Source organism: Rhinatrema bivittatum, chromosome 4 (assembly GCF_901001135.1).
Source record: "Rhinatrema bivittatum chromosome 4, aRhiBiv1.1, whole genome shotgun sequence".
Lineage (NCBI taxonomy): Eukaryota > Metazoa > Chordata > Amphibia > Gymnophiona > Rhinatrematidae > Rhinatrema > Rhinatrema bivittatum.
In genome coordinates, this window is record NC_042618.1 from 108,695,256 (window position 1) to 108,716,547 (window position 21,292).

General features: G+C 43.4%; 1 protein-coding gene and 1 long non-coding RNA gene across 7 annotated transcripts in view; one reads left to right on the forward strand and one right to left on the reverse strand.

The window, feature by feature from the left end:
• The window catches only part of LOC115090054, a 68,259-nt gene that overhangs the window by 16,281 nt on the left and 30,686 nt on the right, over positions 1–21,292 (forward strand). For all 6 annotated transcript variants that reach the window (XR_003856297.1, XR_003856293.1, XR_003856296.1 and 3 more), the window contains one exon: positions 20,093–20,207. This is a non-coding gene — a long non-coding RNA (uncharacterized LOC115090054). The remainder of the gene's footprint in view (positions 1–20,092; positions 20,208–21,292) is intronic.
• Positions 18,782–21,292, reverse strand: part of LTK (leukocyte receptor tyrosine kinase) — a 170,968-nt gene continuing 168,457 nt past the window's right edge. Inside the window, exon 26 of the mRNA XM_029598654.1 lies at positions 18,782–21,052. Within this exon, the coding sequence (XP_029454514.1) occupies positions 20,288–21,052 (765 nt within the window). The 3' untranslated portion in view covers positions 18,782–20,287. The remainder of the gene's footprint in view (positions 21,053–21,292) is intronic.

Below are 21,292 nucleotides of genomic sequence, written 5' to 3' on the forward strand. Positions count from 1 at the left end.
ATCTAAGGAGTGGGGGGAGCTTAGCTTGCTCTTTGATTAGTTTACCACCCAACCTAGGCTTTCCAAAGGAGTTATGGTCAATGCCTAAGGGTGGCACCTAGTGGCCAGATTCAGGGCCCATGATTACAGGGTTCCGAAGTGTATGGCCCCCAGCCCAGGACCATCACTGCAATAACTGGACTAAATGTAAGTTAGGAGGGGATATAAATTAAGGGAAAAAAATCCCTGGGCAATTGTGAATGAAGGCTCATGGGCACTAGGATCCCAGCTCCTCCAACGTTTGAGCTGGAGGCACAAAGAAGGAGGAGGAATCTACTGGATCAAAATAAAGGAAAACACCGTGACTAATCAAGGGAAAACACATGCATGTTGTTACAAATCTGTGGAAAAGGAAAGTTACAGAAATCACGTAGGGGTATAAGCTAGGTGCAAACAATAGAGGGTGGTGCACTGCACTGTAACATACCAGCCTTCTTGGTCAGGTTTACTGTAGTCCCTGGATAGTCAAACAGCCTTCTAGTGATAATCTCTTTACAATAGTAGATTGTGGGAATGTAATTATATGACCTCATTCTGATCTGAATGCCAAACAAATATTTAAGTTTATTTTATTAACAATTACGACTTGAGTCAAGCTAACGATAAATACATGCTTATTTGTTTTACACAAATGTACTAATATAAGGAGATGTATAAAATGTACTTCCCCGCTTCTTCAGCATTTCAAGATAACTTTTTCTTAACATTTTATTATGCATGAATCTGACCAGCTTCTTAAACCAGTGGTGTTACTTATTTGCAGCAATTAAACTGTGACACAGTTGGATAGCTCTGTATCTTTAGGGCACATAAATAGCCTTTTCTGAGTGCCAGAGATTGAGAGATTTTTTTTGTTTTGGGCTTTTTTTTTTATTGCTTGAAGGACTATTTACTTATTTATAACTTTTCTATACCGAAGTTCAAATAACAGAGTTAATTATCACTCCGGTTTACATTGCAACCATAATTATCCATTTATGTTTAATCTATATTTATCAATATACTTGGGCTGTGTCTTCATATTCTGTTGTCTTAAGTACATTTGAAATATATTTGAGACATTAAAGTACACGTACTTAGTATTAAACCAACTGCTTTAATAGTTGAAAGTAAAGTTTCCTACTTGGAAACACTGCTGAGGGAAGAGAGAGCCGGTGAGGGCACCAGGCGGGTGAGTATCAGTGTTTGAGATGCTTGGGGCAGGAGTGGTCTTACCGTGCGTGATCAGTCTCCAGCAGCGAACCCCCCAAAACCACCCAACCCCCCTTCAGTACCATCTCCTTTCTTGGGGAAAAGTGGAAAACGGTTCCAGCAGGAAGCGGATCTCCAGAGGGAGACCCCGGTTATCACTATTTTGTCAAATGTTTGCACACCTACAGAAGAGCTGTCTCTGCTGTAGATCCTCTTCAGAAGGAGAAATAATTCACTTGGTGAATTACCTGAAACGTTCTTTGTCTTCTCCCGTTGAGGTCTCTTTGGTCTTCTTCACTTTATAGCCTTGAACGATACCCTCTCTGTTTTTATCCAATCTGAAGACTTTTCACAGTGGATCTAGAGACTTTCTTCTAGTAGGAATTGGCAACACCGGGTGCCATGGATGGCATCACAGCCAATCCTGACTGCAGAGGGTGTAGTGGACACTACCTGTCATGCTACCAGTAAGCCCTGGGTTCTTGGAGATCAGCTGGTTAGTGCAGGATGTTCATGGGGAGGTTCCATTCAAATAAAGCCCCTTCTTCTGCGGGGTCTGGCATGGCTTTCTCCCTAGAGATGCTATATAGCAGTGCTCTGGCTGGAGATTGGGAGGAGGTCCCTTTTGTTTTACAGGCCCAGTCAGAGGAGCCAAGTAAGCCCTGTTTGGTGGTCCTGACCAGGGTCGGGAGGGGTTTTTCCTTCCCAGTCCATTCACTGGCTGGTCTGGATTTTTCCCTCTGGGTAAATTTTTTTTAGATTTAACCTTTTTAGTGGAGGGAGCCTCACTGGAGCCTGTACACTTCCTGGGCCCAGGGAACGGGGACCCCTGGGTCTGGGGTTGTGCAGGTCAGGGAAGATCTGCCCTCCATGCTCTCCACGAGGAAGGGGGTGCGCCAGTGACCTGCTGTAAGGATACGCTCCAGTATTATCTTCAGTTTCTGGGAAGAATTGGCTTTCAAGAGCCAAAAGCAAATTTTGACTCCCTTCCTTCCTGACTGGAGCACAGAGAATTCTGCTTCAGGGGATCCCTCGCATCGGGGGATCAACAACAGAAAATATAAAGGACTGCATCCTAAATAAAGAAACTTGAGAAATCGACTAACTGTGAGCAAGACAAAGCCTAACATCGCTGAAGTCACCCATCCAGTGCTTCTAACCCCTGGGGAGAGAGAGTATTTATCTCTCTGGGCAGAGAAAGTAACATTGTACCCTTGCCAGTTGGAAGAGGTGCCCTGCCCATCTAAAGGCCGCCCTACCCACCTGGGGACTTTATTTTCCCCAGTCCTGGAGGGTAGAAGCTCCCCTGGCTCTGGCAGCCGATATTCCTGCACAGATTGAGAAAGAACATATTCCGTGGTGCTGCGGATCTGTATTCTAAACTAAACTAAACTCTTCTATACCGTCAAGTTAGGTAACCATCACAATGGTTTACAAAAAGGCACGATACAGTAAAATATGAGTGGTATAGATTACAAGTTAAAACATGTGCCATTATAGTACGGTAACATTTAGTATAATAAACTATGTGTATAAGTTAAGCCTATCTGTTTGTTTAGTAAGTATTATGCGGTTCGTATTTAACATTAAGATGTGTTTATAGGTTAAAAACAACTGCCATTTTCATTCATTTGCAACAGTAAAGATTTATTTGGACTCTAACACAGTAGCTCCATTGACTTTATTTGGCACTCCAGCATACACTGGGAGTTACGACTACCCCCTTCCACAGGGACAAGAACAAAGGACACGCGGGGCCACCCTTAGTATTCGGGGCCTTGGGAGTAAACCTCCCCCCCCCCCCCCCCCCCCCCGAAAACGAATCCATGCCCTGAACATTCTGTGCCGAGCTAGCCTGGGAAAGTACCAGCCCCGAAGAGTTTTATACAGATATTTTTATGGCCTCATTGGGTGGCAATCCGCACCCAGGAATGGGGTTACAAGAGCAAGGAAGGGATCCAACCTAATGCTAAATTTAAACAAGAAAATAATTTTAAAAAGCCCAAGCTAAGCAACTTACAAAACAAGGAGAAGAAAAGACAAAATGAACAAAATTCATACAGAGAAAAGATGAATCTATTGTGCTTTGGAGAATCGAGGAGTAAAGGGAGAAGGCCTTCTTGGGCTCCCAAGATACCTGTTGGGGAGACACCAATGACAGAAGGAAAAACAGACACAACTACAGTACCTTGGGTTCCAGAGATCATGACAGCCGGACCTCCAGATTGGAGGTAGGAGCTGCAACGATTCCTTCTGTGGGGGAAAAGCCAGAAAGGAGAAAAGAAAGGGGGAGTGTAAGCTTAGCTTCCAAACAAAAATGAAAAGGGGGGAGGGAAACCTGACTCAAAAATAATTCTGATGAAAAAAAGACAAAAACGTAGCTGTAAAAGTCAAGAGGAATAAAAAGCAGACGCTCACAGGTGCAGCTCCTACCAGTCTGACGAAGGGAGCATATGAAAGTTAATAACAAATATGTTAGACCAAGTAAAAGGAATAATCTGCACGCTATCTCTTCACCTTTGTTTCTTGGGCTCACTCTTTAGCAAGCAATACCACACGGGTGGTATTCTCATGGCTTTGGAAACTGCATTGTTTCTTTTCTTTGGCCCCCCCCTCAATTTCCCGTCTCGCTAATCTTCCAGTTCAATCCAGACTGGTCTAGATAGTGGTTAAAGGTGCCATAAGTCTTAATTTTCAGCTACTTGGTAAAGGGGGGGGGGGTCCCTGTTTTGACCCCCTCCGCTACTCCTTCTTATCCCAGTTAGTGCAGCAAGTGTATGGCCCGGAGTCACAGATGACAGCTCTCTGTAGAGCCTGCCCGCTAGGAGTTTGAACAAATTCCTCTGTATCATCGCCTGTCCCAGATGACCCAAGGACCTGTGATCAAGCTCAGTGAGAATAAACCCAGTTTTGCTCCAGAGCAGGGCATAGCATTGGTGCTGAGCCATAGGATTCATGCATTATTTGGACAGGTTATTTTCTTGAGGTTTTTGGACCAGGTAGTTTTACTCCTGCTCCTTTGAACTTTCAGCTTAGTTGCAACTGACTTTTATTGAGCTTCAGCTTCTTGAGATTTCATTTGCAATTGCCTGGGGGGGGGGGGTTGTCTATTTTAAAAATGTAAAATATCCTCCTTCCTTACTCAGCCCAACCATTGCAGCAGCACTCGTCACTTAGAGGCTATAAGCCATGGCTTGCACCAGAAGCTGGAAAATTTGGACATGAAGTATGGTCTCTAAGTGTTGTAAAAACTAGAAACCAAAGAAATAAGATACAGTATATGAAATAGGACCCCATTTGGTTCTGTTGATTTTCAGCCCTTATCATGACTCTTGTCATTTATTTATTTATGATTCTAGACTGGTCTGACTGGATTCAAGGAAAGGAAATTATCAGGTAAGATTAAATTTCAATTTCTCCTTCATCCAGTCAGACCAGGGAGTCTTCTATTAGGTAAGGAAGGATCTAGAGTTGTGGGGGGAACTGGGCCACTAGACGACCAGGGCATGATTTTTGGGAAGGGCACCATCAGTTGGTGGGGGGGTGCTTTTGCCCAGGGCACCATTTTTCCTAGAGCCAGCTTTGGATCTCTCCCATATCGGGATTAGCTTGGGTGCATCCCTTTTGTCTGGATTGGTCTGATTGGATGAAGGGGAAAGTGAAATTTAATTAATCTTACCTGATAATTTCCTTTCCTTGAATCCAGTCAAACCAGTCTAGAACCCACCTGTTTCTTTACTGCCAACTATGTATGATTTTATTGCAGAACTCTGATATATCAGATACTGCATATTCTATTTTCCTGGTAAGTACTAAGGTGAAACTATCTCTGTCTATGTATAGTTCTATGCTTTTTCTTTTCTTCTGGTTAGATCTCTGGTTGGAAAGGGGTTTTAAATTGTTGAAAGTTTTTACAGGTTGTACTGGTAGGCTGAATTCAGGCTGGATGCCTAGAAGGGGTGATGTCAGGGAGTCTGTTGTTTTGTCTCCATCTGCTGGTCAGTGGGCATAACCCATTCATCTAGACTGGTCTGGCTGGATTCAAAGAGGAAATTATCAGGTAAGATTACATTTCACCTTTTCCTTGTACTCTATCAATATAAGGCACCAGAAAACCACTGCCAAGCATATTTCCCTTTGCTAAAGCTCTTGAACAGCACATAGTCATGAAAAGAGCACTTAAAAGGTCAGTAGCATGTTGCCTTTTTGCCTTTTCTGCTTAAAAGTTGCTAGACTGGGGTGGGGGGGTGCTGTTGAGCATTGATGGTGACAGACACATTTCTGTGAAGCTCTATCCACCTCTGGAGATTCCCCCCAATTGCCCACCTGCAATTACATTTTATATGGCTGATTGAGAAAACTATTGTGAGGGTGTTCTACACCATGTGAGAGAAAAGGGGTTGACAAGATTTGTATGAGGGAAAATGATGGAAGTGGGCCTGCTGGATATATGGCATAAGCTTCATCCTAGGAAGAAAAATAATACTTTCTACTTGCCCCCCTCATAAATCTTATTCATGCATTGACATGTGGTGGATAGGAGAAGAAAATGTTTGGAGAGTTGCAGATTGTAAAGTGGGCTCTCTTATCAGTCAGTAGTGACTCTCACCATTGAATTAATTCTAAATTTAAAGGGTAATCAACATTGGATACTCAATGACTTTCTACTGAAGGATCCTGTTATACAGGAGGGGATGATTCGGAAATGGGAGGAATATATGAGCTTCAGTGCTACTACTGAAGGGAGCAACAGTATTTATGGGAGGCTGCAAAGACTACACTGAGAGGCCATCTTAGCCCAGTGGCTTTCTTTAAGAGAATACAGAGGGTGGAGAGAGTTAAAGAATTGGAGATGGAAATCCAGCGGTTGGAAGTGGAGCATGGGAGAAATGGGGGAATTTCACGCTTCAAAGCATTGTGTGAGGCCCGAAGCCAATTAAATCTTCTATTACATGACAGGATTGATAAGCTGATGAAAGCATCTAAGAGAGTGTTTGTTTTTTGAAAAGGAGAATAGACCAGAGGGGATATTGGCTAGACAGTTGAGGGAAAAGAAAGAACGTCAATCAATACAGTAAATTTGAAAGGTTCACAGAAAATTAGTATGCCCTCTGAGATGGCTGAATGCTTCCAAGCGTTTTATGAAGCCCTTTGTACCTCTCAGGGAGGGTCAAACATGGTTCAATTGGATGAGTTCCTAGAAAGTGCTGGGCTCCTGTGTTTTGATGTAGAGGAGCACAATAAGCTAGAGGGACAGATTTAAAGGATGAGTAAATCTGTCAAGTCATTAAGGAAATGAAAGCTGGGAAAGCTTGTGGGTTAGATGGATTTGGCACTGGTTTTTACAAGTTTTTTGCAGAAAGGTTACCCCAGTTTTAGTGAGGGTATTTCAAAAAATATTAGACAGGGTATCCTTCCAGATACCATATATGATGCTGCTATCACAGTGAAAAGGAAGGGGAAAGCCAGGGTAGAGTGGTTCCTACTGCCCTATTTTCCTCTTAAATGCAGACTTCAAATTTTAGCAAAAGTATTAGCTAGGAGGTTGGACAGAGTTATTTCTAAATTGATCCATAGAGATCAGGTGGTATTCAATATGGGACGGCACTCTAGTGATAATATGATGGCTATATTGGGAGTGCTAAATGAAGTGGAGAAGAGAAAACTGGAAACTGTGCTAATATCTCTAGATGCTGAAAAGGCTTTCAACAGGGTTGAGTGGAGCTTCTTGAACGCAGTGCTAGAAAAGGTTGGACTGGGTGCGAATATGAGAGGATGGATTAGAGCTATGTACAAATGCCCCTGGGCTGTTTGAGGGTTAATGGGGTGGAGTCAAGGTGGATGCAAGGTTGTTTACCTTGCAGCAAGGTATGTGTCAGGAATATCCTTTGTCCTCTCTTTTATTGGCTTAGTGATTGAACCACTGGCAGCTCTATTTAGGTGAGAGGTGCATATTAATGGTATTATGGTGGATGGGATGGAACAAAAAAATTACCCTATATGCAGATTATGTGCTACTGTATATTTCAAATTTAGATGTCTCCCCCTTCTGGTCATTTTGGATAAATTGCAAGAATTTGGTGGCTTCTCTGGGTATAAGGTTAACATTTCTAAATCTGAAGTATTACCTCTATTGGAAGATCAACCAGGGAGTTTGCCTTTTGAGTGTAGACTGTCCTGTACAGTGGACAGCACAGAAAATCTGATATCTGAGGGTTGTTTTGGGGCCTAGAGTGGATGATTTGTATAAATTCAACTATGGTAGCATTCATTACAAGATATTGCAGAAAAGGAAGGTTAGAAAGGGATGGGGCTCCTGGATTTTCAGGACTGTTAATGACGGTCCTCTTTAGTTATTTGGCTCATCTAGTCAGCATTGGGTGGAGTTCAAACATTGTATTGGTAGGGAAGGTTGGATGGCTGCGCCCTGGTTGGGAGGGGATGGAGAAAGATTTTATGGCATTGCAGTTGCCTCTCAGAAGTGCTGGCATTTTTCACAGTAGATAGGGGCATGAGAGGCTCTTGGGTTATACTCCATTTTTTACTTGTACAATAAAATACAAGAGATATAAAAGAATTCTTCATTAGTTACTTTTTCACAACTTTTTATGGGGGAGTATTTTGTACATGGATGGAATTTCAGGAGAGGTTTAATCTTCAGTTTCCCTGTATATGGGTATTTACAATTACAGACTTTTGCCTTAGAAGGGGAAAATTTAAAAGGAGGATTTAAACCGCTGTCTAGAGTGGAAATGGCGGCATTTGGAATAGGTCCCTGGAAAGGGAGGATTAGCCATATTTATAAGGCTATCTGGAGATATGTGGAGGTAAGGCGTTGCCAAATGTAGGAAGATGGGAGAGAGAATTAGGGATACAATGAGAAGATGAAGAAAGTATTATGAGCGGAGTGTGGAAATGTTCAATTTTGGCAAATATAGTGGACCAACAATACCACATCTTTCAGAGACCTTATCTGACCCCAGCTCGTCTACATACTATTAGTAGCACTCATTCAGCGCAATGTTGGCAGAGTGTGGTGAGAGAGGTAATTTGACTCGTATCAGATAATCATGCCCTAAACTGGTGCCATTTTGGGAGGCTGTGAGGAATACAATCAGAACAATAACGAATGTTGAGCTGCCCGAGGACCTCCATCCTTTTCTCTTTGTATATATTCCTGATGAAGTAAGGGGAGATCATTGTCTCAGTACTCTTATTCAGAAGCTCTGTTTGGTGCAGAGAAGGGTTATACTTAATAAGTGGAAGAATGAGAAAGCCCCTCTACTTCAAGACTGGTATGGGGGCTGAGGGAAATGATAGAGATGGAGGTTCTCACTGAAAGGGTGAGAGGCGGATCTACGAAAGTGAAAGATATGTGGGAGCCGACGAGTTGTTTTCTTAATGGTCTTCTATGAGGTAGGAATAAGTATGGGTTCCTGATCTTTCTTTCATTTGTCTAGTCTACCTTGTTGTGTTGATTGATGATGGATATATGGGGAGGGAGAGGGGGTGAGAGTGTTTTGGGGAGGGAAGAGGAGTGGAGGAGAGGGAAGGGGAGGGGTATTGGGAGGGAGGTGGTACAGGGTAGGCTGTGTCAGTTGGTGAGCAGAAAGGTTTGTTAGGTTGTTCTTGCTATGTATTGTTGGTGGTTACATATATCTTGTGTACTGTGATGGTTGAGCAATGTTTAATTTGAAAGTGTGAATAAAAAAAATAAGTATTAAAAAAAATAAGTATTAAAAAAGTTGCCAAATTAAAATTGTGTACAAGCCTGTTTTTCAGGTTAAAACTCATTTAAAAACAAGTAATTTTAATGCTAGAAGCACAGCTTTTTTCAATGGGCTTGATTATATTTTAGAGCCCTAATATTTAGTCACTCAATCGGCAATGATCATTGCCGTAGCCAGGAAAGGAAGTTCAAGCAACCGTCATCCCCTGAAGCTACTCTCATTCCTCCATGGTGTCCACTCTATCTATGCCACACAGGAGTGGCCATTTCAGAGGGCCTCAGACCAGAGGTGGAAGGTCTGGCAGGAGCATCCAGTGTGGATTGAGAAGTGGATGCCTTTCTGTGAGAGACTTGTGGCACAACTGCTGCAGCTTTTGCCCCATGTCTCTTACCTGCACCTGTGTTGCAGACAGTCTGTACCATCTGAGATCATGCAGGATAGAGACTACATGCAGTGCAAAATTTCAGCACAGTTATGGCACTTGATTGGAACTTGTGGTATGGACCCTTTTTTTTTTTTTAATTAGTTATAACACAGTATACACAGAGTGTGAAAAACAGTTGTCATCTGTGAATCTTTGGTTTGAAAATACATTTTCTTTGTCTAAATATATATGGATTTTTTTGGAATTGCACAAATGTACGTTGGTATCTCCTTACTGGCCTCCTCCTCCTCTTTTTTTTTCCGTTTTTCCTCTGTCCTCTAGTCTACATTTCCCATGTCATTTCCTGCTTTAATCGCTTCCATCTCCTTCAGTATCTCACAATGCTTCCTGTTAGCTGAGACCTTCAAAAACTTGCATGCTAATAAGTTAGTACCTAAATAACACATGAAGGAGAGCATGCCATGCTATTTAGCATGCACCTGTAAAGCCTCATTTACATCTGATGTTCTTTCACTTACATTCCATGTACACACTAATGTCTTTTCAGACCAGTTTAGCATGCACACTAGGACCTTTTATGCTTGTCAAACTTTAGTGCACAGACTCCTTAGTGATGTGTAAATTGCAAACTAACACAGAAATAGCCAGGAAAGGAAGTTCAAGCAACCGTCATCCCCTGAAGCTACTCTCATTCCTTCATGGCTCTCCTCTGATTTCAATTTGGACTTGACTGAAATGGTTGAAATAATACACTGAGCTCAGTCCCTCCCGACGCAGCTCTAAGCGAAACACGGTCCGTGTCGGGGGACCTGGTTGAAAACTATTGTATTTCACTTGAGCTTTTGGAGTAGCCACTTTGAAGAAATGAAAAAAATAAAATAAGGAACTTTATTTATCAACTTATGAAGTTTTGGACTGTTTGATTATTCTGCTCTCTGTCTTGTGTATGGATATAAATTGAAACTAGCCATAAAAGTCATCGCTGGTTATTACAAACCATGGGAACAGTGATTTCTGGATCCAGTTTAATGTAACACCACAAGATATCGTGCAGCACATATTGTCAGTTTTTTTATATTAGTACTTAATTCCAAAAACCCATAACTTCTACCAGTGTTAATGTTTCATGTTCAGTTTACAAACCATCTAACAGGTGGATTTATTCCTTTCAGCAATACTGACAGAGACCAACTTAATAGCCATTCTTAGTATCTCTTTATTCTTGTTGCAAATATAGAAGTATAGGATACAGTCACCCGATTTGAAATTGCATAGAAGCAGGGTTGCTCTAATTATTTACACTTGCCCTCCACCAAGGGAGCATTTTACAAGAAGTGTTGCTCTTATCAAAGGTAACAGATAGATACACACAGAAAAATACTTATCTAATCCAATTCAATAGAAAACTGAGGCATCTGCTTTTAGTTTATGGCATGCTAAATGAGACCTGGGAAAATGTATTCTCCGAGGACAAGCAGGATGGACTTTCTTACACATAGGTGACATCATCTGATGGAGCCAGAAAACTTATGTCAAAGTTTCTAGAATTTTGACTGAGCCTCTCTAAACATGCTCCAGCATGCAATATACCACACATTTACGTGTGATCCCCCCTCAGTCTCTTCTTTTCCATGGAGCCCAGTGTCTCATGATGAAGTTTAGTCTCCCTCTTTTTTTTTTTCTCTGCTTCTTCTGAGGTTTTTTCTTGTGTTTTCAGATAATTCTGATACATCGAGATTGTGCAGTTCGACGTGGTGTCCCTCCCCCCCCCCCTCTCCTTATTGTCTCAATCAGGTTTTACAACATTTTGGTAAGTTTCCTTTCATAGTTGATCCCCCAGGGCAGTGGTGCACTCAGTGCCTGCCAGCCATCAATGGCCATTGCCATCAGTTTCAATAACTCATTCCTATTCTTTTGTATCTACATGTCATCAACTGGTTTTAAGCAATGCCCTCAATGCACAAGGATCATGTCTATCATGGACCCCCATGACAGATGTGTCCTCTGTCTGGGAGCATTGCATGACATCCAGGGTTGCAGCAAGTGTGCCCAGATGACCCCAAAAGGATGATGGAACAATTCTTCGGGCCAGGAAATTCCAATCCATCGGTATCAGCATCGGAGGCATCAACATTGAGGGACCTCGGAGCCACACTGATGGCCACTGAGCCATCAATATCGGTGGGGCCATCGGCTCTGTTGGCATTGACAGTTTCCAGGGACAATGGAGACAGGCTATCGCCTGCCTCTTCCAGGTCGAAGACATCAGGTTCGTCATCTTTGGCCTTGGCACGGGGAAAGAACAGATCCAAGCATAAAGAAAAGCCAAAGAAGCATCTGCATCGGTCCCCATCAATGCATGGTGTTGGGCATGGTGATGCACTAGCTTCAGCTGTGCCTCCACAGCGACCCTGTGGTGAGGAGCACTTGTCCTCCACAGTTAACAGGGGTTCGCCACAGCTTCCATCACCCGATGTCCGCCACTGATCCTCCTCTCGGCTCCAAAGAGGATTTGGTTAAGCCTCTAGGATCCCAATCAGTCCTGGCATTGGTGATCTTTGAGGAGGAGCTGGAGAAATGTGTGCACCTGATTGTAAAGAAGGTGTTGTGGGACCTCTGCATCAGGGCACCAGGCCCTGGGCCCAGTACCATCTCTCATAGAACAATTGCTCAAATTCCTGTACGTGCTCAACAGAGTGCTACTGACACCTTCACTGGTGTTGCTGCCCGGGGTGATGATGCCTGGCAGGGCATCGAGACTGCCACTGACCAATCCAGTGGTCATTCCTGGTTCCCACATGGCCAGTCGAGTCTGTTCTGATTTCATGGCTGAGTGCCTGACTACGGCAGTGAGGCGAGGGCTCCTACAACCCATGGGGAATGGCTCCTCAGATGTTTCGGATGATTCATCGGATGGCCTCCTTTCCAAACAGTCTCCCCTGGAAGACCTCTCCTTCGCAGGTTTCATCAGGTTAATGGCAGAAGCCATCCCATTTCAGTTGCAAATGAAGGAGGATACCTGACACAAGATGTTGGATATTCTCCAGTATGTGGAGCCTTCTCAGCAGATCATGGCAGTCCCACTAAATGAAATCCTTATGGAGTTACTGATGAGGATGTAGGAAAAAACCCTTCTTGTAGCCTCCTGTAATTAGAAAGGTGGATGCACTATATCTCGTACAGAAGGCTCTTGGATTTGACAAGCAACAGCTGGCATACCAATCGGTTGTAGTTGAATCTGCTCTTAATGAAGGCCAATTGCACTCTGACCCATTCCTCTGGCCCCCTGGGAAGGATCAGAGGGCTGTGACTGCTTTTGGGAGAAAAATGTTTCAGGGTGCTATGCTTATTGCCCACATAGAGGCCTACCAGCTCTTTATGGGCCAATATATGCGAGACATCCTGAAACAGGTGCGGGACATGCTGAGCAGCTGGTTCAACAGCAGCAGGATAGTTACTGGTGCACAAGGGTCTGGAGTGTGGGAATTATGGGATCAATTCATCCTACGATGTTTTCGAGGCAGTATCAAGGGTCACTGCAGCAGGGATTGACACCTGCAGGTTTGCCTGATTGTGGGTCTCTGATCTCTGTCAGGAAGTGCAGGAAAGACTTGTTGACATGCCATGAGCAGGAGAGAATCTCTTCGGAGATAAAGTGAAGGTCAAGGTGGCTCAAATTCAGGACCACCATACAACACTCCAGTAGTTCTCCATTGATACTCAAGACTTGTCCTTCTCAGCCAGAAGGCCTTCGAGGTCTGGCCACAGGACATCTTTCTTCTGCCTGAGGAGATATTATCCTCTGCTACTTTGGCCCCATCAGCAACAATTGGCCTTTCGTAGCTGTCCAAAACAAATGGCCCCAAAGCCCCAACCAAAACTCCTGAGACGAGGTTTTGACTGGATCAAAGGAAGCGTAGCCAAGTTCACTGTACCCAGGACAATGGACTTTCCAGTCGGCAAGCTGCAATTCTATGCAAACCAGTGATCCAGTATAATGTTGGACCAGTGGGTCCTTGCCACTGTCCACAGAGAGTATAAATTAAACCTATTGAGTGCCCTGCCAAATTGCCCCCTGAGCCAATTTGGGGACTTGGTAGCTTTTAGAGGAACTCCCATCCTCTCTTAATGATCACAGTGGTCGAGCCCATTCCACTAGGGCAAAGAGGCGAGGGATTTTAATCCAGGTACTTCCTGATTCCAAAGAAAACAGGGGCACTCTGTCTCATTGTAGACCTAAGGGCCTTGAAAACTTTTTTCTGAAAAGAGAAAAGTTCAAGATATTTTCCCAGGGCACCTTGATCCTTTTCCTGCAAAAAGGGGACTGGCTATGCTCTTCTGATTTGAAGAATGCATACACCCACATCGAGATCTTCCCTGGTCCTTGGAAGTATCTCCGATTTGTGGTAGGGAAACAACACTTCCAGTACCGCGTTCTGCCATTTGGATTGGTGTCTGCCTCGCAGGTTTTTACCAAATATTTGGCTGTGGTGGCTGCACACCTTCACAGACTGGGAGTCCATGTTTTTCCCTATCTGGATGATTGGCTGGTCAAGAGCGCCTTGCAAGCAAGGGACGAAAAGTCCATGCACTTGATCATCTAGGTGTTGTAGTCTCTAGGGTTCATCATTAACTACCCCAAGTCCCATCTCAATCTGTTATCTCAATTGAACTTCATAGGAGCCCTGCCAGTTAAGGCCAAGGACTTTTTGCTGCAGCAACAGGCCATCACACTGAAGTCCAACATGGCATTTGACCGAGCAAGCAGGTATCAGCTCAGCACTTGTTGAGACTGTTGGGCTAAATGGCTTCCACAGTTTGTTACTCGCTGGGCATACATGCATTTGCAAAGCACCTAGTGAATCTTACATTCTCAGTGGCTTCAGAATCTTCAGGACTGCATCTGAATCATTCTGTTCCTATGGGACTCCTTGTCCAGGTGGTGGGAAATTTGCAACCTGTAATTGGAGGTACTCATCCAAATTCTTCAGGTTCAAATTATCCTAACCACTTATTCGTCCACACAGGGCTGGGGAGTTCATGCAGATGGGCTCAGTACCCAGATCATTAGACTGCCCAGGAACAGCTCCATCAAATCAGCTTCCTGGAGCTACAGGCGATCTGATATGCTCTCTGGTCTTTCAGAGATTGGCTGTCCAACAAAAATATGTTGATCCATGTATCTGGCCAGTTCGGATAACGATTTAGCGAACAGACTGAGTTGTTTCTTCAGACCTCCACAAATGGTCTCTGGACCAATGGGTAGCAAATTGGATCTTCCGCCTCTGGGGAAGCCCGGAGGTGGATCTTTTCATGGCTCCTTGGAACAGAAAGGTTCCTCAGTTCTGCTCCGTGTACAGGACACACGGCAAGTTGACCAAGTTCCTTGACTCTCAACTTTACAGGTCAGAAACACTACTGCAATCCTTTGCCATCTCCAGGGGATAAGTTGGTAGATGGGTTGGTTACATGGCATCTAAAGAAATGCTCCAAAATTACAGATGAAATAACTTGTTATATTTTTCCCACAGAGTGTATAACACTATATTTTAGATTATACACTTATGGGAAAGTATTTAATCTATATATGTTGACACTGTGTATTATTGTAATTATCAACTTTCTTTACTTATCTGTTTCTGAATCAGTGAAATCACTGATATCCTAACCACTGACTAAGATGTAATTATTGATTTTATTTTTTTGAGCTCTGTATGGGTGGTTTGTTTATAGTGTTATTGGTGCTTGGTCCAGTAGCTCAAATTTTAGTGCTTAGCACTGCCAAGCAGATGTTTTGTGTCTGGTTTGTTTCTCAGTCAAATTGTGCATGGCAATGTTCAACTGTCACTTCAAAATCAGCACAGAGTGAGACAAGTACTGATGTTATGGTTACATCTGCTAACCACTCAGAGTAGTACTGGAAGTTGCTCCAAAGAGAGCTTAATGCCGCTTTGTAGATCATGGGAGCAGCACCCAAATGGTAGCTGGAGGCATGGTGATTCACAGAAGTGGAGTAAGAAGGAATGAGAATGCTAGATCTGGCCACACATTTTTTAGATTCGTAGGAAACAATACACTCTATCTTTTAAAAAATGGACTCGGCAAAACTTTTTAAAAATATGTTCTGCACAATGTCTCCTACTTGCTGCAGATCTAAATTTTGCTTGGAGTAGGAGGCACTATTATTTTAAGCACAGGCAGAGAGAGTGCCAGATTTAGACGAGCATATCTGAACTCTTGAAGTGAAAGGAAAATTTAGTGTAAATGTTCATTCAGTCATGGATTTTCCATACAGTGCTTTTGCGTGGGGTTATCTAGTAACCTAATGGTTAGAATACTGGACTATGATCTGGAAGACCTCATAGGATATAAGTTCAAGACTATATTCTCCTACTGACTCTGTGTGATCTCGAGCAAGCTATGATCTACCTGGTCTCCAAGACCCAAATAAAAACAAGGCATTTGTCTTATTCTGACTTTACTGGTCAACCAATTTAATTTGTGATTTTATCCCTATGTTATAAAAGGATTTAAGTCTTCATGGTCATCAGTCTTGGTCTTCAACATACAAAACTGTGAAATGTTATTTCAATTGTACTGAACTACACTATCTTTTACATTAAGCCAGATTGTTCATATGTCACACCAGATCCTCCAAAATACAGTAAATTAACCAAAATACAGTATATAATATCACAGAGCAGAGCCATAACATGCCTATGGCCAATATGGCCTTGGCCATAAGTACCACTAGAGCGCCATAGTGCCGATGAATCAAAAGGGAGGAAGATATCTCCTGCTGCAGCAATCAAGAGCAGTGTGGCCTCACTGGAATAAGTAGCAAGCCGGCAGAGCCTGAGGAGGAGGAGCAGCGTGGCCTGTCCTGCTGAAAAGAGCACAAGGCCAGGACTGGGTTGGCCCCCGCATTCCAAAAAAGAAGTCATCCCGTCAGCCATGGAGGCTGAAGGAGACTGCTGCTTCTGCTTCAAGGAGTAGGGGGAGGAAGGTAATGAGAGAAGGGGTGTGTGTGTGGAGAAAGTTTATACGCAACAGTCGCTCTTCCTCTCTGTCTGCCAATCCATGACAATCTCAGGGCATCTGGAAATCAAATGTTCCTAGGTATAGAGAGTGGAGTGGGGATTTCTTTTTTTAATTCTTAATGTTATTTGATGTGTCTGTTTTGAAATATTTTATTGGTGTTCAGAAAACTTTTATATGATGTTTCAATTATTGGATGTTATTCTATTCATTAACTTTTGAATTATTCTTTTTATTATTATGGTTTTGCTGCTATTTATATTTCTTGATTTTGTTTTATGAAATATGGTGATTTTTTTGTTTTTGCATTGTTGCACCGCATAAAGAATCTGGCTTGTTACAGTTTCCAGTTCAGATTCTGTCTGTACATTTCTATTTATACTTTGTAGTCTCTTTATTCTGTATTTGGTGAGGGTCTGTCTACATTCTGCATGTGTGACTAAGGTGAGGTATTCCACTAGCATGTAATTTCTGTGTAGGAATCTAAAGCAACTTGGTTTGATCTGTTTTCCTAATAGAAGGTGTATTCGTGTTTTAGGGCTTGGTGTAATATTTTAGTGTTGTCTTTTCATAGTTAGGGTTTTGCTGTTTGAGCATTGGCAGTTAGTGCTGTTTCAATATAATATTGTAATTCTGTTTTCTCATGGCTTTCTGAGGGCCAATATATATTATAGTAGGCCTAATACCATATGGGTTCCAAGTGTCTTTTTTTTTTTGTACTTTTTTGCAGGGTTTTATGATTGGTACAACAGCAATGCATGTAAATATAATATACATACTGTAAATGATTTTACTTTAGACTATACTTTGAATATCATTTTTCATGTAACATTTGTTATAAATGCATACATTTTAATTGTTTGTGGAGAGGGCATGACAAGGACTGGAAGGGTCCAAGGCTGTAAGTTTCACCTAGGGCACCTAATACCCTTTCACTGACCCTGGGTATTGCTGTACAAATATTTAACAGAGTCTGTCAGCTTGTGGTGTCATGTGTTCTGTAATGGGTGAGGGTGCAATTTTTCTCTTGGCCATATATGCCAAATTGCCTAGCTACGGCTCTGTCACAGAGCATCTAAAACTTAATAGCTTGCTAGGTTCTTGATCTCTATATATTATTGGGTAAATTTTAAAAGGCTTAGGTGAGATCTACATGGGTAAAAGAAACTCAAAGCAGTTATATAGTAGAATGACTGAATTCACATATGTAAATTAGCCACCTAAAAGTAGGCACATATCTTCACAATATATGTAGCTTTAAACTGAATTAAAAAGAGGCGTTCCAGCGAGCCTTTAGGTGGTGTGGTTGAAAACTACACGCATACATTTAGGAGCAGATTTTAAATTTTACGCGCGCGGGGTACATTTGTGCGCGCTACCTGGCGCGCACAAACGTACACCCGATTTTATAACATGAGTGCGCTGCCGCGCGCATGTTATAAAATCCAGGGTCGGCGCGCGCAAGGGGGTGCACACTTGTGCACCTTGCGTGCGCCGAGCCCAAGGGGAGCCCTGATGGCTTTCCCCATTCCCTCCAAGGCCACTCCGAAATCAGAGATGCCTTGGAGGGAACTTTTTTTTGGATCCCACCCCCCCGGCCCTATCTAAATCCTCCCCCCCCCACCTTATTTGATGGAGTTACGCCTGTCTCTGGGAGGTGTAACTTGCATGTGCCAGCCGGCTGCTGGCGCGCGAACCTCTGGCACGGCCCCTGTGCCAGAGGACTTGGGAACGCCCCTGGACCACCACCCTGCCCCCGGACCACCTCCCTGCCCCGGACCGCCACCCTGCCCCCGGACTGCCACCCCGGCCCCGGACCACCCACTTTTGAAAGCCCCGGGACATACGCGCGTCCCGGGGCTTGCGCACGCTGCCGAGCCTATGCAAAATAGGCTCGGCGCGCGCAGGGGTAGGTTTTCGGGGGTTACACGCGTAAATCTACCCCTTAATTTTTAAAAAATGTACATGTACACTTAGGGGCAGATTTTCAAAGGGGTACGTGCGTAAGTTACGCACGTACCCCCCGAAAAGCTGCCCCTTCCACCCCCTGCTTGCTCTGGCTCCAGAACGCGCGTAACTCCCGGGGCTTTCCTGGGGGGGGGGGGCATGTCGGGGGCGTGTCACGGCGGCGTGTCATCGGGGGTGTTCCGGGGGTGTGGCTGCGGCCTCCGGACCAGCCCCCGGACCGGAACATAGCACGCCGGCAGCTGGCCCGCTCGCACAAGTTACGCCTGCCTTGGGCAGGGGTAACTTTTGAAATATAGGTGGGGGGGGGGGAATTAGGGCCAGGGGGCAGGTTAGTTAGGGGAAGGAAAGGGAAGGTGGGGGGCGCCGGAAGGAAAATTCCCTCCGAGGCCGCTCCGATTTCGGAGCGGCCTCGGAGGGAACGGAGGCAGGCTGTGCGGCTCGGCGCGCGCAGGCTGCCGATTTTGCGCAGCCTTGCACACACTGACCACGGATTTTAAAAGATACGCGTGGCTATGCGTATCTTTTATTAAAATTGTGCCAGGTGCGTGAACAAAAGTATGCGCTTGCGTACTTTTTTTAAAATCTGCCCCTTAATGTTTATACTTTAAGTTGTGTCAGATGAAGGAGTAAAGTACATGCAGACTATTTATCTCCATAAAAGCCTACTCTTCAAACACTTTATAGTGAGAATACCAGGTTGGTTTTTGAGGGCTGAAAAGTTTGTATGTACATTGCTAGTTAAGTGCCTTATTGATAAGGTCACTGTATGTTCACTCCCTTCATGGCAAGTTTTCTCATGTTCTTTTTACAATTCATGCCCTGTGTGCATATAGTGCAGGCTGTATGTGCTGGTAACAACTACCTCTGCAAACCAAACTGAAGCGCAGGTAAAGCCTAAAGTGAACATTCAGTACTTGACCAGTTAAACTGTTACTGTCAGACAAAATGTTGTGGGCCTAATATTGAAAGATATCCAGGTATGTAACTTAGCCAGATATAACTTATCCAGCTAAGTTACATGAGATATTCAACAGCACAACTATGCCACTGAATATTCACGTAAAAGTTGCTACTTAGCCGGATAAGTTATATCCACCTAGACCAGTTTGATGGCAGGTCTAACTTATCCAATTATCTTAACGGGTAAGAACAAACATCGCTACTTATCCAGATAAGTTAACCAGATAAGTAGTGTCACCCTAATCTGCCCACTGACTATCCGACTATCAGCTTAGTCGGATAAGTGACTTATTGGGCTAAGTGGCAGATGCTGAACATAGCTGGATATTTGGCTGCTGCCATTTAGCTGGATAAGTTATATTTATCTGGCTAGGTAGCACTAAATGCGCTTTGAATATTGGCCTCCATATTAGGGTGGAAGAATTATCTATTCATAAGAAACAATATATTTCACTGTTAAGAGTTAGCGGCACTGTTAAATTGAAGAGCTCTGACAATTATTTTCCATCATAGCAGAGTCCAAATTTGAAGTCCAAGGGTCTGATTTACAAAGACTTTTTTCCCATTTTGCCGGTAAAAAAAGCTTAAAAAATTAGGCCCAAGTGTCTTTACAAATCAAGAGCAGAACATTTCATGAAATTTTTATCAAGATTGGATGAATGGTGAAGTGAGCTGGGCTTTGGGTAAAAATTTCATATTTTCTTCCATGTTCATGAAACATTGTCTTTTGAAATGATACAGAGACTATGTGCTAGATGGTGCTTTCTTGAAACTGTTGCAGATAACTTGTCCTTGGAATGGAGAGAGGCAGACTTTGGAATGATGCAGAAAATCATATCCAATGCTTAATCGCTACCCATTTGGAAGAAACAATACACAGGTGGTGAAAAAAAGAGGTAAGGATAGATCTTCTTTCTTGAACACATTTTTCTGAAAAGCTGGATCATCTCTTGAACAGGAGGAGAATTTTCTGTGGTTATACAGGTATGATACTGAAGTCATCTGAAAGGGAGAGTCCAGAGTCCCTCTCCCCAGATGTCTTTTCTGGTTTTCTAAGAATCTGCCCATCCGCTTGGAGCCTGGTATTCCTCAACATAGCTGCTCTTTCTTTTGTGTCTTCTGTCAAGGAGCTATCTGTTTCATAGGTGAGATCATCATAGGCATAATTAACATTACCACATGGGAAAGTCTGAAGTTTGACTAGTTCAAGTCCACCAGTATCCAAGTGAGGACAATGGTCTTGGTTTGGAGATGCTGGAGATGCCCGTGAACTGGGGCAAGAGCTGCAATTTCCATCAAAGCCTGAATCGTCTTGTTCTGGGAAGGCTTTGAAATTTGAGTTGGGGCTGATACCTTCCATGACCCAGGAACCATAGGTGGGGTTCCAGAGGTTTTGAGGTTTGTTTTTCAGCCTGTATGCTGTATGGAGCTTGGCCTCTTCTACAGGGCTGGAGTTTTGATGGATCCAGAGCCCACTGTTGGAATCTGTAAGACATGTTAAATTCGGACCCTTTACATTCCAGTCTCCCAGACTCTCTACTAGCAGCTCCTGTGGGTGTTCTCCAAGTTTATGCACTGTGTGTTCTGCCTCTAGCTTTTTAGAAACCAGTTGTGGGATAAGCATGGGCGTCACCAGCAAGGGAGGCATCTCACTACAGGTAGGCCGCATAACTGTTCCTCCCTCATCTTCTGGTGCTGGTCCACATTCTATTGGCAACTCTGTGTTTATTACATCCGGATCCTGAAAAAGATGAAATATACTTAGAATACCTTTATACTTGAATACAGTCAGAGTATGCTCAACTGAAACTTTAACTATGAGAAAAATGAAAGTGAATTAGAAAATGAGAGAGAATTATGTATTATACGAAAGTTTTAGCATTCACCTTACAAAAAATATTGGGAAGTTGAAAGCAAGTGAAAAGCTGTAGATTGAATCAGCCTTTCTTAATGGAAAGACCTCCGTGCTCATGCTCATGAA